At 50.6% G+C, this 11,824-nt stretch overlaps 1 protein-coding gene across 1 annotated transcript; it reads left to right on the forward strand.

Annotated features, from left to right (window-relative positions):
• The first annotated feature begins 10,454 nt into the window (after positions 1 to 10,454).
• Positions 10,455 to 11,561, forward strand: LOC135877560 (probable G-protein coupled receptor 142). Its single transcript, XM_065403048.1, has one exon. It carries the CDS (start codon positions 10,455 to 10,457, stop codon positions 11,559 to 11,561), a length of 1,107 nt encoding a protein of 368 aa, XP_065259120.1.
• Positions 11,562 to 11,824: the final 263 nt, after the last annotated feature.

Raw genomic sequence — 11,824 nt, forward strand, 5'->3', positions numbered from 1 at the left:
TGAGCCTCAAGGGATTTGAGATAATAGCTTCCCTGGCCCTGCAGACCATAGGGGCAGTTGAATCTCAGTGCAAAGTACATCTGCATGAGGGAGTGTGACTGGGGCTGAGTGCAGGGTGAGTTGATGCCCTGAAGTAACTACTGATGGAAACCAGGTGTTCTGCTTTGCAGCTTATCAGTGGAGGTGAGCCCAGTTAACTTATCGGTCCTGTTTCAAACCAAATCTTGTATTGTGCAGGGTAGAGGCAAGAAGTAGATGATCCACAGTGAATGCAACAGCCTGTCCTTGAAGGAGGCTGCTGGGATAGAGCAAATGGGATAGGTTAAAAAAAAAAAAGAGGGGGGGGGGAATTTTCCCTTCCCAACTTGAATCCAGTATGTAAATGCCCAAACGGGTGTACATGTCTTGTGTAGCTGTACCAGTGCTGGTGTTTGTCTTGCACAATAGTCACTTAAATCACCACAGATAGCTTATCTGTCCCAAGCACATTTCTGTGCCAGATTCACTCTTGTATTGCATCCCCCATTAGATTCTATTTGTGGCAAAACTTCAAACGTTCCCTTTTCACCTCTCCTGTGTGTCTATATTAAGAAGATAACAGGCAAGTTGTTTTCAAACCAAAATGCTCTGCTCAGTATTTTGGTTCCACCTTAGATGGACAATCTACCCTGTTCATTTGTAGTGGAAACTGTCAGTTCATGAAATATACCATGATGGCCAGTTGCATTCCTATGTTCGTGGCTCTAAGCTTTACCTCAGTAGTTTTTCTTCAACTGATTGCACATGTGCATTCCGCTCTTGGTGTGTATGCGCCCTGCGCACACTCACATTTCTCTCAGTGGTACTCATTGGGGAAGCTTGAGAGCCCTTTGCTCTCACACCCCACTGTGTGCTGGTATAAAGGACCCAGCAGCCCCAAAGCCCCATTCAGTTCCTTCTTACCATCCGTGACAGTCGCTGGAATTGCTTGGCTTGCCTTAGCAGATACTCTGTGTACAGCTCATTGTAAATTTCTTGTAAATAGTTAACCAGTTTTATAGTTACTTAGGGTTAGTTATTAGGTACTATCTGTGGCACTTTTCTTTTTCAGTTCCCAGATCTGGGGTTTCCAGTTTTCAGTACCGAGTGATGCCTCAGTCACCGGGCTTCATGCCCTGCGTCTCTTTTCTAGGCCGATGCCCACGAGCAACCCACCCTCACGCTGCTTAACGTGTTCGGGGGAAGCTTGTGTTTGGGGTCGTTGCTAATATTGCAAAGACTCTAAGCCAAGGACTAAAAAAGACTGAAGACAGGCTGAACTTTTTGCTTATGAATGCAGCCCTGAGACTCCCTTAAAAACCCAGTCATCCTGACTCAGCACTAAGGGCTTCAGTTAAGAGTGCACCTCCTCTGCTGCCTAAGACCCAGCACGGCTCACCCTCTCCAGTGCCTAAGAAGAGTCTCTAGACACCCCGAGGGAGGAAGATCACTGACACCTAAATTTAATAAGCATGTGGAATCCAAAATCCACGCACTCCTCTTCTCAGATGGCGCCACGATGGGCACCATTCACTCCAGCACTGAGGCAGGCACCATTGAGTCCAGGGCCCTAAGTGGCACCTACATCTGCAGTACTGCAGCAACCCGAGATTGTCTCAATACCAACCACGCTGAAGGCATTTGCAGCCGCGACAGATCTGCTGAGCCTGCTGGTGCTGGTATCCCTGGCAGTGCAGGATACTGCGTTCCCAGTACCAGCAGACAGAGGGGCACCGGTGTTGTTGGTGCTGTGACAACCTCCTGTGCTTTAGACTTCATGCCCATCAGTACTGTTGAAGGAGAAGCCTGTGATGTTGGCTGCTCTACGCTCTTCGCCGACTTGGTGCTGTTCTCCGACACCCTCAGGAGCTGCCCCCTTGGTGTGCACAGGGTGACTCATCCTCCTGAATTGGAGATTGGTGCCTATGATTCCCAGCGTCGGAGCCAGTCATGCTACTCTTCCCCTTCCTCCCCCCTGGGTAGTTACTATCCAGGTTGCCTCAAGATCCTTCAGGTGGAGAGGGATTGGGTATGTCATTGGGGCCGGCCACTGGTCCAGTGGCCCTTTTGGAACCCATAGGGTTCCCCCCTGTTTCTCGCTCCTGCACAAGACGTTCCTGCTGTGTCGTCAGAGAGGTGTGGGGAGACTATTCGCCAGGCACTACCCGTTCCTGATTCCAGTATTGAGCAGGAGCAGGAGCTGGACAGCTAACGGAGAAGGGGCAGCCGCAACCTGTGCTGGCTTCGTGCTCTTCCTCTCCTGACTGGTAGTTTCTTCAGGAGGCATCTCACCCGCTCCTGATGATGATGATAGAGCTCACCGAGAAATGCCACCAGTTTTGTTCCCTACAAGGTCACAGTCCAGGTTCCATCATGGACGCTTTCCTGCTAACCTGGTCGAATAAGCTCTGCTACACTTTTCCTCCAATTCCAGTCGTACATCGAGTGTTGGCAAAGCTCAAACGGGACCATGCCCGGGCCCAGCATGGCCTTGGCAGCACTGGTTCTCCATTCTGCTCGATCTGTCAATGGAGCCTCTGATATTGCTTCCTTTGGACCCACGTGCAATTTCACAGGTTCCTGGTCAGCTGCTCCATCCAAACCTGCGGGTTCTTTGTCTAACAGCCTGGAGGCTCCCTGGCTAAATCCTAGAGAGGAGTCTTGCTCGGCTCAAGTTCAGGATGTCTTGTTAAATAGTAGAAAGCCCTCCGTCAGGTCTACTTACGTGTCGAAGTGTGAGCCTGTGTGCACAGAGACTCCAATCCCTTCACTGCTTTGTGACTTGAGAGACACCGAGTGGAATGCACATGTGAAATCACTTAAAGAAGAAAAAAACCGTTACTAACCTCCCATAACGGTTGTTCTATGAGGTGTGTTGCACATGTTCCTTCTACGACCCGCCCTCCTTTGTTTTGGAGTTGTCCAGCAAGAAGGAACTGACAGAGCTCTGGGCCAGTGGGGCCCTTTAGACTGGCACACGGTGGTGTGCCATGGCAGAGGACACTTGAGCTGCCCCGGCAGGTACCCCTGAGGGAAAATTTCCAACGAGTGTACGCAGGGCACCTGCGCACTGAGAGTGGAATGCACATGTGCAACACATCTCAAAGAACAACAGTCAGAAGGCTAGTAACTGTGACAATGGAGCCTCACTCTGACCCGTCATCAAATCGCATCTAGGCTTGGCAGAATTGGATTCTTTTTTTTAAAATGTTGGCAATTAATATAGATTTTTAAGCTTTTTTCCCCTCAGTTTTTAACTATTTAATTTTCACAGTTGTGGGAAATTAATGGGGAGTTGAATTAGGGCAGTCCCCACAGCAGGGCTGCAGGGGGCTCCCTGCCCAACCGAGGGGCCCGAGATACTCAGTCGCAGAGTGGAAGGGAGGCTGCGGTCCTCGCCTGGTGGAGCAGAGACCCCCGGTCAGGGCCACAAGGAGGAGGAGCTCCAGCCGAGAGGGAGGCCAACCGCTGCTGAATGGTTCCCGCCCAGGGATGGCCATCACGCTCCCGGTCAGTGGGTGAGTGAGTGGGGCACGACAGTGGAGCTGCGGAGGGCTCCCCGTGCAGCCCCAGGTCCAGTGACAGCAGCTCACTACAGGTGCTACGTGCGGGGCAGACAACGCTTGCCAGCTGTTGTTAATGGAAAGCTTTTAATCAATTTCTGTATGTCAGTGAAACTGACGTTTACCAGTGATTTAAAATTTAAATTGAATCCTGCCAAGCTACATGTCTAACTCACCCTGCGTCCTCTCCTAAGGGGAGTGTTTCTGTTTTATCATTCTGTGAGCTCTCTAGATAATACTTCCTGTTCCTTTATTAATGCTCCCCAAAGACATGAGACTTGTCCAGGATGTTACTCACTGAAAGGCTATTAGCTGTCAGCTCTTTACTGTATCCCCTGGGAGCTGGTGCTGGTCTAGCAGGGTACAAATGGCAGCTTTCCAGATGTAAAGAGCCCTGGGTGCGTGCTGATTGAGGAGATGTTTCTTGCTGACTGAAGCTCTGTCCTCGAAATAGAAAGCGCTCTCGTTAGTTGGAGATGCATCCCCATCTAACACCGGCTGGTGTCTGTTGCACACGAGTTTTATGGACTAGCTCCCGTTGCAAGAAAAATGGAAGTAGGTTGCAAAACTGCAGTGCACTGCTGGGTAGTTGAAGAGGGTTTATTTAGAGCTGAGCAAATAATTGATTTTTTTTTTTGCTTCAGTTGTTCAACCAAAAAAATCTCTCACACAATTAATTTGGGGTTGACCTAAAATGGGAATGTTACGTTTTTCTCACCAAAAGGAAAAACCAGTATCATTGTCGTGTGACTGCAGTGCTGGGAAGCGGTGCAGGGGTGAGCAGTGGCCAGTCCAGCGCCTATTGTCCTTCGGACCGGTTACCAGAGGAAGACGTAATGGATCGCCCATAGTTTCAATGTGTGCGCATAGCCGAGTCCTTGGATGTGACAGGTTCTTTGGGAGCGACAGCGGGGCTGAGATGTGACTCTGCAATGGAGTTCTAGGTTCAGTTCCCAGCTTGCGTAGCCTCTCACGGGGATAGTGGATACGGGTTGTGAAGGGCACAGAATTAGCAGCAGTATGTACAGCTTAAAAACTAGGGCAGCTGAAGTGCAAGGGTTGAACAGCAGGGGGCAGAGTGTGGAGTCCAGCCTTCCCCCTCCACCAGCCAGGACTGCATTAGGGGGACACTAAACCTCCCCCGGCAGCTACAGCCAGGCAGCAGCATTTGGGGCTCTGTTCTCCTCTGCACTCATCCACCCACAATGGGATCATGCAGCGGCCAAGTCACATGAGATGCCAACTACTGCCCTAGTGGCAGGCGAGCGCCCATCAGCAGCATGAGGCAGAGGAAGGTGTGTAAAAGACCTTGATGTACAATGAGAAGAATGGACCACGCAGCCGCATCTCATCGGGGGCTGCAGGGACACTGGGCCCACCAGTGTTCCACTCACAAGGCCTTGTGCACCCCTCACTCTGTCCTGCTCCCCTTGCACTCAGAGGAATGAAGCAGAAGAGGTGGAAGGGTTTACCCAGCTGCTAGAAGGGAACAAGCAGTTGTCCATCTCTCCCCCTGTATGCACTGACAGTAGAGGGAAGGTACAGGAGTCCCTGTGCCAGGGAATACGTGGATCCCCTACAGGGGGCAGTAACCTGCCTATGGGTCCCCAGGCCCCCTTTCCTTGCTCGAAGTGGCCCTCGTCTGGGTCTCAAAATGAATGCAATTGGTTTATAGGCCAAGAAACCCCCAAATATCAGTGTAATGTGCTCACAAGGGAGTCAGTCCTGGAGCTTCTTCCTCCCTCTGCTGGTGCTTTCTCATAGAACACTTAGTGCATTTGTTCGGTGACCCTTAACCATTTGCTGCTGCAGTAGATTCCCTCGGTGCTGGGACTGGAGAGACGTTGCCCTTCCTGCCGTTCTGGGGGAGACCGATTACCCCATGCGTCAGAGCTGAATGGCTTTGAGATCCCAACGGCAGTAACGGTGCTGGCCTGCAGAGGTCAGTGCATGCCAGAGAACAGGCTGATGGGGAGAAGGAGCACTAGACAAGCTTGCACTGAACAGCTTGTTGGAGCAGAACTGGTGTCTTGGATTGTGAGCACTCGGGCAGGGGCTGTCCTCTGAGTGCATACAGTGCCTAGCACATCAGGGCACTCCTGGTAAACAAAGTGTTATACCACTAACCCCCTTTTCCATTTCTCTGTCCCCCGCTGCCTGCCTGAAAATCCCTGTAATGGTGGGAGGACGAGAACCTGAAGATGTTCCTAGGAGTTGCTCCCCTCGGGCAGGTGGGCTACATCAGTAAGAATCCCAGGCCTACAGCCCTTTAGGGTATGAGCTGGGGTGTCCATCTCTCCCCAGGCCCATGATGCCCCTTCCCAACTTTGCTGTTAATATGACAGCAGGAGCTGGAGTTAATATTACAATAGCAGCATTCTGCCGGCATGGTACGCACACGGGAAAAGAGGTGATTTCTGCCCCAAGAGCACATGCAGATAATGGGTGGGTGGAGGAAGGAAGCACCACTGAGCCTGTTTTACGGATGGAGAGACAAAGGGCCAGCTGTTCAGAGGCATTGAGGTGACATATAACTAAGTAGGTTAGGTGCCTAAATCCCTTCTGCACTCAATTGGAGTTAGGCACCTGACCTGCAGAGGCAGTTTTGAAAATCCCACTAGGTGCCTAAATGCCTTTGGCCAAGACGTGAAGGGCCAGGTCTCCCACCCTAGTTCTCAAGCACAAGGCTGTACTGCCTGCTAGGGGGGCCACTCCCGCATTCCCAGAATACCGGCCACCCCTGCCAGCGTGACCCTGCCCCTCCCGGCAAGTGGGCTTGCTGCATCAGGACGCCATTTTGAAGTGCACCCTGCTCCGCCCCTGCCAGCATGCCTTCATGCACGGCACATGCCAGGTCCCGCCGGCGGGAGTGGAGTGATGCACTCTTCAAGTCAGCGTCCCCGTGGCTGGTACCGGCCAAGACCATGTCCGGTTTTGTCTCAGTACCGGCCAGGGCACAAAGCACCTAAAACCGGCTGAATGGCCGACCTACTTCCTGCTCTGCTGCTGTTCGAGAGAGAAGTTTCTGTATGGCTTTGGACCCCAACTGTTACTTATTCCTGGCCATGGGCGGCTGGTGAAGCTTCCCCTGGGGGAGGCCAGCTCCCTGTCCCTCCTGCCTGCAGCCATGCCCGCACTCGGCCCCAGACCCCGCCACCGCTCACGCCCCCCCCCTCACTGCTCGCTGCATTCCTCCTCTTCCCCCTCCCACCCCTGTGAGGCCCCCACCGCTTGCTGTGTCCCTCCCCCCCCTCCCCTGCAAGAACCCCACTGCTCCCCGCATCTCTCCTCCACAAACCCCTTCCCCCAAAGCCCCCGCTGCTCGTGCTCTCCATGTCCCGCCTCTCCTCCACCCCCTTCCCTGCGAGAACCCCACCGCCCACAGGGACACAGTGAGCGGTGAGGCTTGCAGGGGAGAGGGGGTGAAGGAAAGGTGGGACGTGGGAGCGGAGGGGACCTCTGGAGAGGGGGGGTGGAGTGGAGGAGAGGAGGGACTCAGCCAGGCAGCTGGGCCCGATGGGGGCCTTGGGGAAGGGGCAGAGCAGGGACGGGAAGAGGCGAAGTGCAGGTGGGGCCACCATGGCCCAGGCGTCCAGTGGCAGGTCGGGGGCGGCTGTGCTCGCTGCCCATGTGCCTGGTTCTGTAATGGGTCCTGTTTAATTTGTACTGATCTAACAGTTCCATCTGCCTCTTCATGTTCCCCTTTCTTTCTCCAGCCAGGTAATCATTAACGTGGGGTTTCTAGCCGCAGCAGTAAATTAAAAGACAGTAATTTTGTTTAAAGAGGGCTTATTAGAAAGATAAGCTGAGAACAAAACTGTGACAGATGACCTGCTCCTTGTCCTGGAGCTGGCGAACTAGTTAGCAGTTGTTTGAGACCTTGGGAAAGCAGAGCTGTCCTCTATAATGACTCAGGATCATTGGATGATAACGCTGCAGAAAGTGTTTTACCCGCTTCTGGCCATAATTGGGATCCCATGTGAGTATGCGGGGCAGGAGGGGTGTGGCTGGATAGTCATCTTCATACATTTTAAGGCTGAAAGGAAGAATTGTGATCCTGCATCCATCTCATAGCTTCTGGTTGCCCTGGAGCAGGGCTTTAGAGAGACACACCCAGTCTTGACTTAAAGACTTCTAGTGATGGAGAATCCACCAAGTCCCTAGGTGAGTTACCCTCACTGTCAAAAAGGTGTGCCTTATATTCAGTCTCTATTTGTCTAGCTTCAATTTCCAGCCACTGGATTTTTGTCATGCCTTTGTCTGCTAGGTTAAAGAGCTCTCTACTATCAGAAATCATTTTCATGTATAGGTACCTGTAGACCCTGATCAAGTGGTTTCTTAATCTTCCCTCTGCTACCCTAAATAGACTGTGCTTCTGAAATCTCTAACTGTAAGGCAGGTTTTCCAGACCTAAGTTAATTCCAGTAGCTTTTTTCTAAGCCCTTTCCAGTGTTTCAACTTCCTTTTTGAAATGTGGACACCTGGAGACGCTATTTCAAACCTGGGGAAACAACTTTGAATGTTGGGGGGTGGTTTTTTCTAGCTCTAGCTATAAAATGGAAGATCACTTCTGAGCATGTTCCACACTGAACCCTGGGTTTCTAAGTGCAACAGGAGATAAAGGTGCTCAGGGAACAGGAGAACAGATGGGGGCACAAATGAAACATGAACCTCTTGATTTCTTTTGCTGCAAACGTTTTTTGTACCATCCTCAATTTTTAATAATAACTTAAAATGTCTGGGGTGAAAGCTTGGCTCCGTTGAAGTCAATGGCAAAATTCCCATTGAAATCCTAGCTTCATTGGAGTCATCTTCTGTCTCTTTTTGAATTATGTGATGTAGAGAGAGAGGCGGCTGCCCTGCTAAATGTGACCTGAAAAGGATTTTTAATCTGGGTTTGTCGCTTTTTGCTTCTTTATTATAGATAAACTTTTAAATTTTTATAAGGAAAAGGAATCTTTTAAAAGCATTAGATCTTGTCTATCTGTGTGAGAACTTGACCGGCATAGTTATTCCAAGTAACTAACAGCTAACTCATAGAATAGTTATGCTGCTCAATTTCCCCCGTGTAGACAAGCCCTTTAAAATATGAAGAATGTTACTTCCTCGGCTTTGTTAGAGGACTTCTTTGTGGGATCAGCTGTATATTGAGTGCTTTCTTACAATTTAAATGTAGGTGGTGGTGAATCTTTAACATATACTGTCTTTTCCTACATGTTTGTTAGGCATTGGAGTTGAATAAGTGTTAACCATAACAACACCCTGTCTGGCTAAAAATCCCTTCCCCTCTGTTACTCAGCTTGCTTTCTCCTATCTCTTGTGATGTCATCATCTCGTCAGTTTTCCATTTGCCTATGGAGTTCCAGCGTGGACAAAAACCTGAATTTCTAATGCACCAACAAGCAGCCTCTCTCCTTCCCTCTTTTGCTTCTTTATGGATGAAGCTAAGACATTGGTTTCTAATTTGCAAGTCACCTGTAAAACAACCCTGCAGAAATCTCTCTCCAGTCAAACAGCAGCACCCTCCCCCTTGGGCCTGTTTGGCTCAGGGCATGTCTACATGTGCAAACTGACCAAAATCATGGTGTTCTGCAATAGCTAGCTGGGAATGAGTGCCCACATGGGCAGCTATTACAGAAGAGGGGTGAAGAAGAGCTTACTCTGCTTTGGCTATGCCAGTCAATTTCCCTGTGTAAATGAGGCGTGAAGGGTTTTGGGACCCCGCCTGGCTGGTAGTATTGCAGAGTAAAAGCTGTCAGCTTGATTCAGCACATATGTGCTGGTTCTCAGGGTACCCAGGACTGTCAGTCATGTTGGTATCCTCAGCCTGTAGCGTGAGGGACTCTTGTGCTTAGCTGGGTGACAGCTCCCTGACACCACCAGCCTGTCAGACACTCCAGCACTCTCCTCTGGGCTGTACCAGCCCTGGCTTTGCCTTGCAAGTTAACAATAGATGCAGCCCAGTCCCCAAGGCCCTTTGAAGCATTCCCCTGTGATGTCTAGCCCCTGCCACTGGCTACTCAGGGAAATACCAGGTCTGCTGTCCCACCATGGCTTGCAGGGTCTGTGGCTCCAGGGCTTCCAGATTCCTGGGACAGCTGGCTCCCAGGGCCGCCAGCTCAGAAGCTGGGGTTTGCAGAGCTTCCAGGCTCCTTGCTGATTAGATTCAGCTCTGGTCCAGCACTTTGCTTAATCCCACAGCGTTTAGATCTATTTCTAGTGAGAACAAGAATAAGTTTCTGATCAAAGATTCAACATTCAAGTGACAGTGAGTGAGGATCTTGGAAACAAATGATTACATATCAAACAAAATCATAACATGCTTTCTAGAGACTAAACTTAACTAACAAGTTAACCTCCTGTCTAAAGAAATTTCTCATCCAACATCTTCTGCAGTTTTTCAGCCCAGCTTGGCTGACATCCTGTTTTCATGAATGTAAATGCGCTGTCCGTTTACTTCCTAGATGCAGGGTCACTGGGTGTCGTCTTTGCCTTCTGCTTACATCCCAATTTGATTGCCTGTGCTCTGAGATAGGCTAACAAGCTGTGGCTTGTTTTACCTGTGTGCTGTATCCCTGGTGACGTCACATCTCTTTGTTGACTTCCTGAGTATCCTTTGTGTTAGTTTACAGTGTTTAATTTACATCCCAACAGAGAGACTGGTGAATAAACATCTCTTGTCTGACCGAAAATCTGATTCTTCACCTCTGTTGGTGACTTGTGCCTTAATAAAGACTCCATGAAAATATTTGCAGCCGACGTACATAACCCCTTACGTAGCATCTATACACACATTTCACAGTGATATTAATGACTAGGGCAACCCTGGCTTTCATTTAAGCCCTCCCATGACACCGTGGTGAACCAGGATGTATGCACCGGAATCGGGACATTCCTGTAACCCCCTTGCCAATTGGCGTTGAGGGGGTCTTGGGTCACAGCATAGGGCTGTGCTGTGCTGTTCTCCTGTTGGCCCTACGGCTCAGCCGCAGCAGAGTGGGGGGGAAGACGGGTCTGCTTCCAACTCAAACAGCTGCGGAAATGTCTCTTTCAGCAAACATCATGACCTTCGTGATCTTCTGGCGAAGGGACTGCTTGATCTCTGCCTCCAGCCGCTACCACCTGATGGCGATGTCCCTGGCCGACACTGTGGTTCTCATTCTCATTGTTCTCATTGAGATGATCCTGAAATGCTACAGCACGGAGCCGTTCTGGTACCGGGACCCCTGGTGCACCCTCCGGGATGTCTTCAGTTATGGTGCAGTCAACGCCTCCGTCTGGCTGGTGGTCTCCTTCACCGTCGAGCGCTTCGTGGCTATCAGCACCTTCAAGCTGAAGGCAAAGCTGTGCTCCCCGAGACGCACGCTCTACACGATCGCCTTGGTTCACATCTGCGGCTACCTAGTGGCTATCCCGTATTATTGGTCCAACAGATCAGAAAGGGTGAATGGGACGGGGCGGGCGATCTGCAAGTTTAATCCTGACCTTCCCAACTCCTACGTTGAGGGGCTGGTTTGGTTTCAGACCTCACTGGTCAACATTGTCCCTTATATCATCATCTTCACCTTGAACAGCCTGACCCTCAGGCAGATCGTCCTCAGCAACAAAGTGCACTGTGTGATGGCCGGAGGGCTCCACCGAATGAACTCTGGGACCCAATTCAGGTACCAGAAGAAGAAATCCATCCTCCTCCTTGTGACTGTCTCGATGATGTTCGCTTATCTGGGCGCCACCAGGTTCGTCACGCAGATTATTCTCAGGACCTGCCATTATGACATAGAGAGACAAGATTACTCCAAGGCCATTAACATTGCGGTGGACTTTGGTACTATGCTGGAACTGACCAACTCAGCTGTGAACATGTATCTCTATGCCTGCACCCAGACTGCCTTCCGCAGGGAGCTAGTCCATTGCCTCAAGGCTCTCCTCTTTCCCTGCAAAGCACAGAGAACGCACCCATCAGCCATCTTCCAGGTATAATGCACGTGTGCGCATACATGGAGCTGTCCCGCTGTATGTCTTCCCAGAGGCAGGTATACCTCCCTGTGTTTAATGAGAGGACCTGCCTTACCAGCCAGGAGTGAGGATTAGAGAAATGGACCTAGCATTACGTATGTAAAATAATGTAGTTCAAATTAACATCTTCAGCAGATTGATACCAGGCCATACATTCCAGCTTTGTCATCAATTGGCATGGAGGGTTGGTAGTTCGGATGTGAAATAGCACATGGGTATCCCAGCCC

Source organism: Emys orbicularis, chromosome 4 (assembly GCF_028017835.1).
Source record: "Emys orbicularis isolate rEmyOrb1 chromosome 4, rEmyOrb1.hap1, whole genome shotgun sequence".
NCBI classification, from domain to species: Eukaryota; Metazoa; Chordata; order Testudines; family Emydidae; genus Emys; species Emys orbicularis.

Excerpts from the sequence above, each read along its gene's own strand:
- LOC135877560 (XM_065403048.1), top strand. The coding sequence starts at position 10,455 with ATGCACCGGAATCGGGACATTCCTGTAACCCCCTTGCCAATTGGCGTT.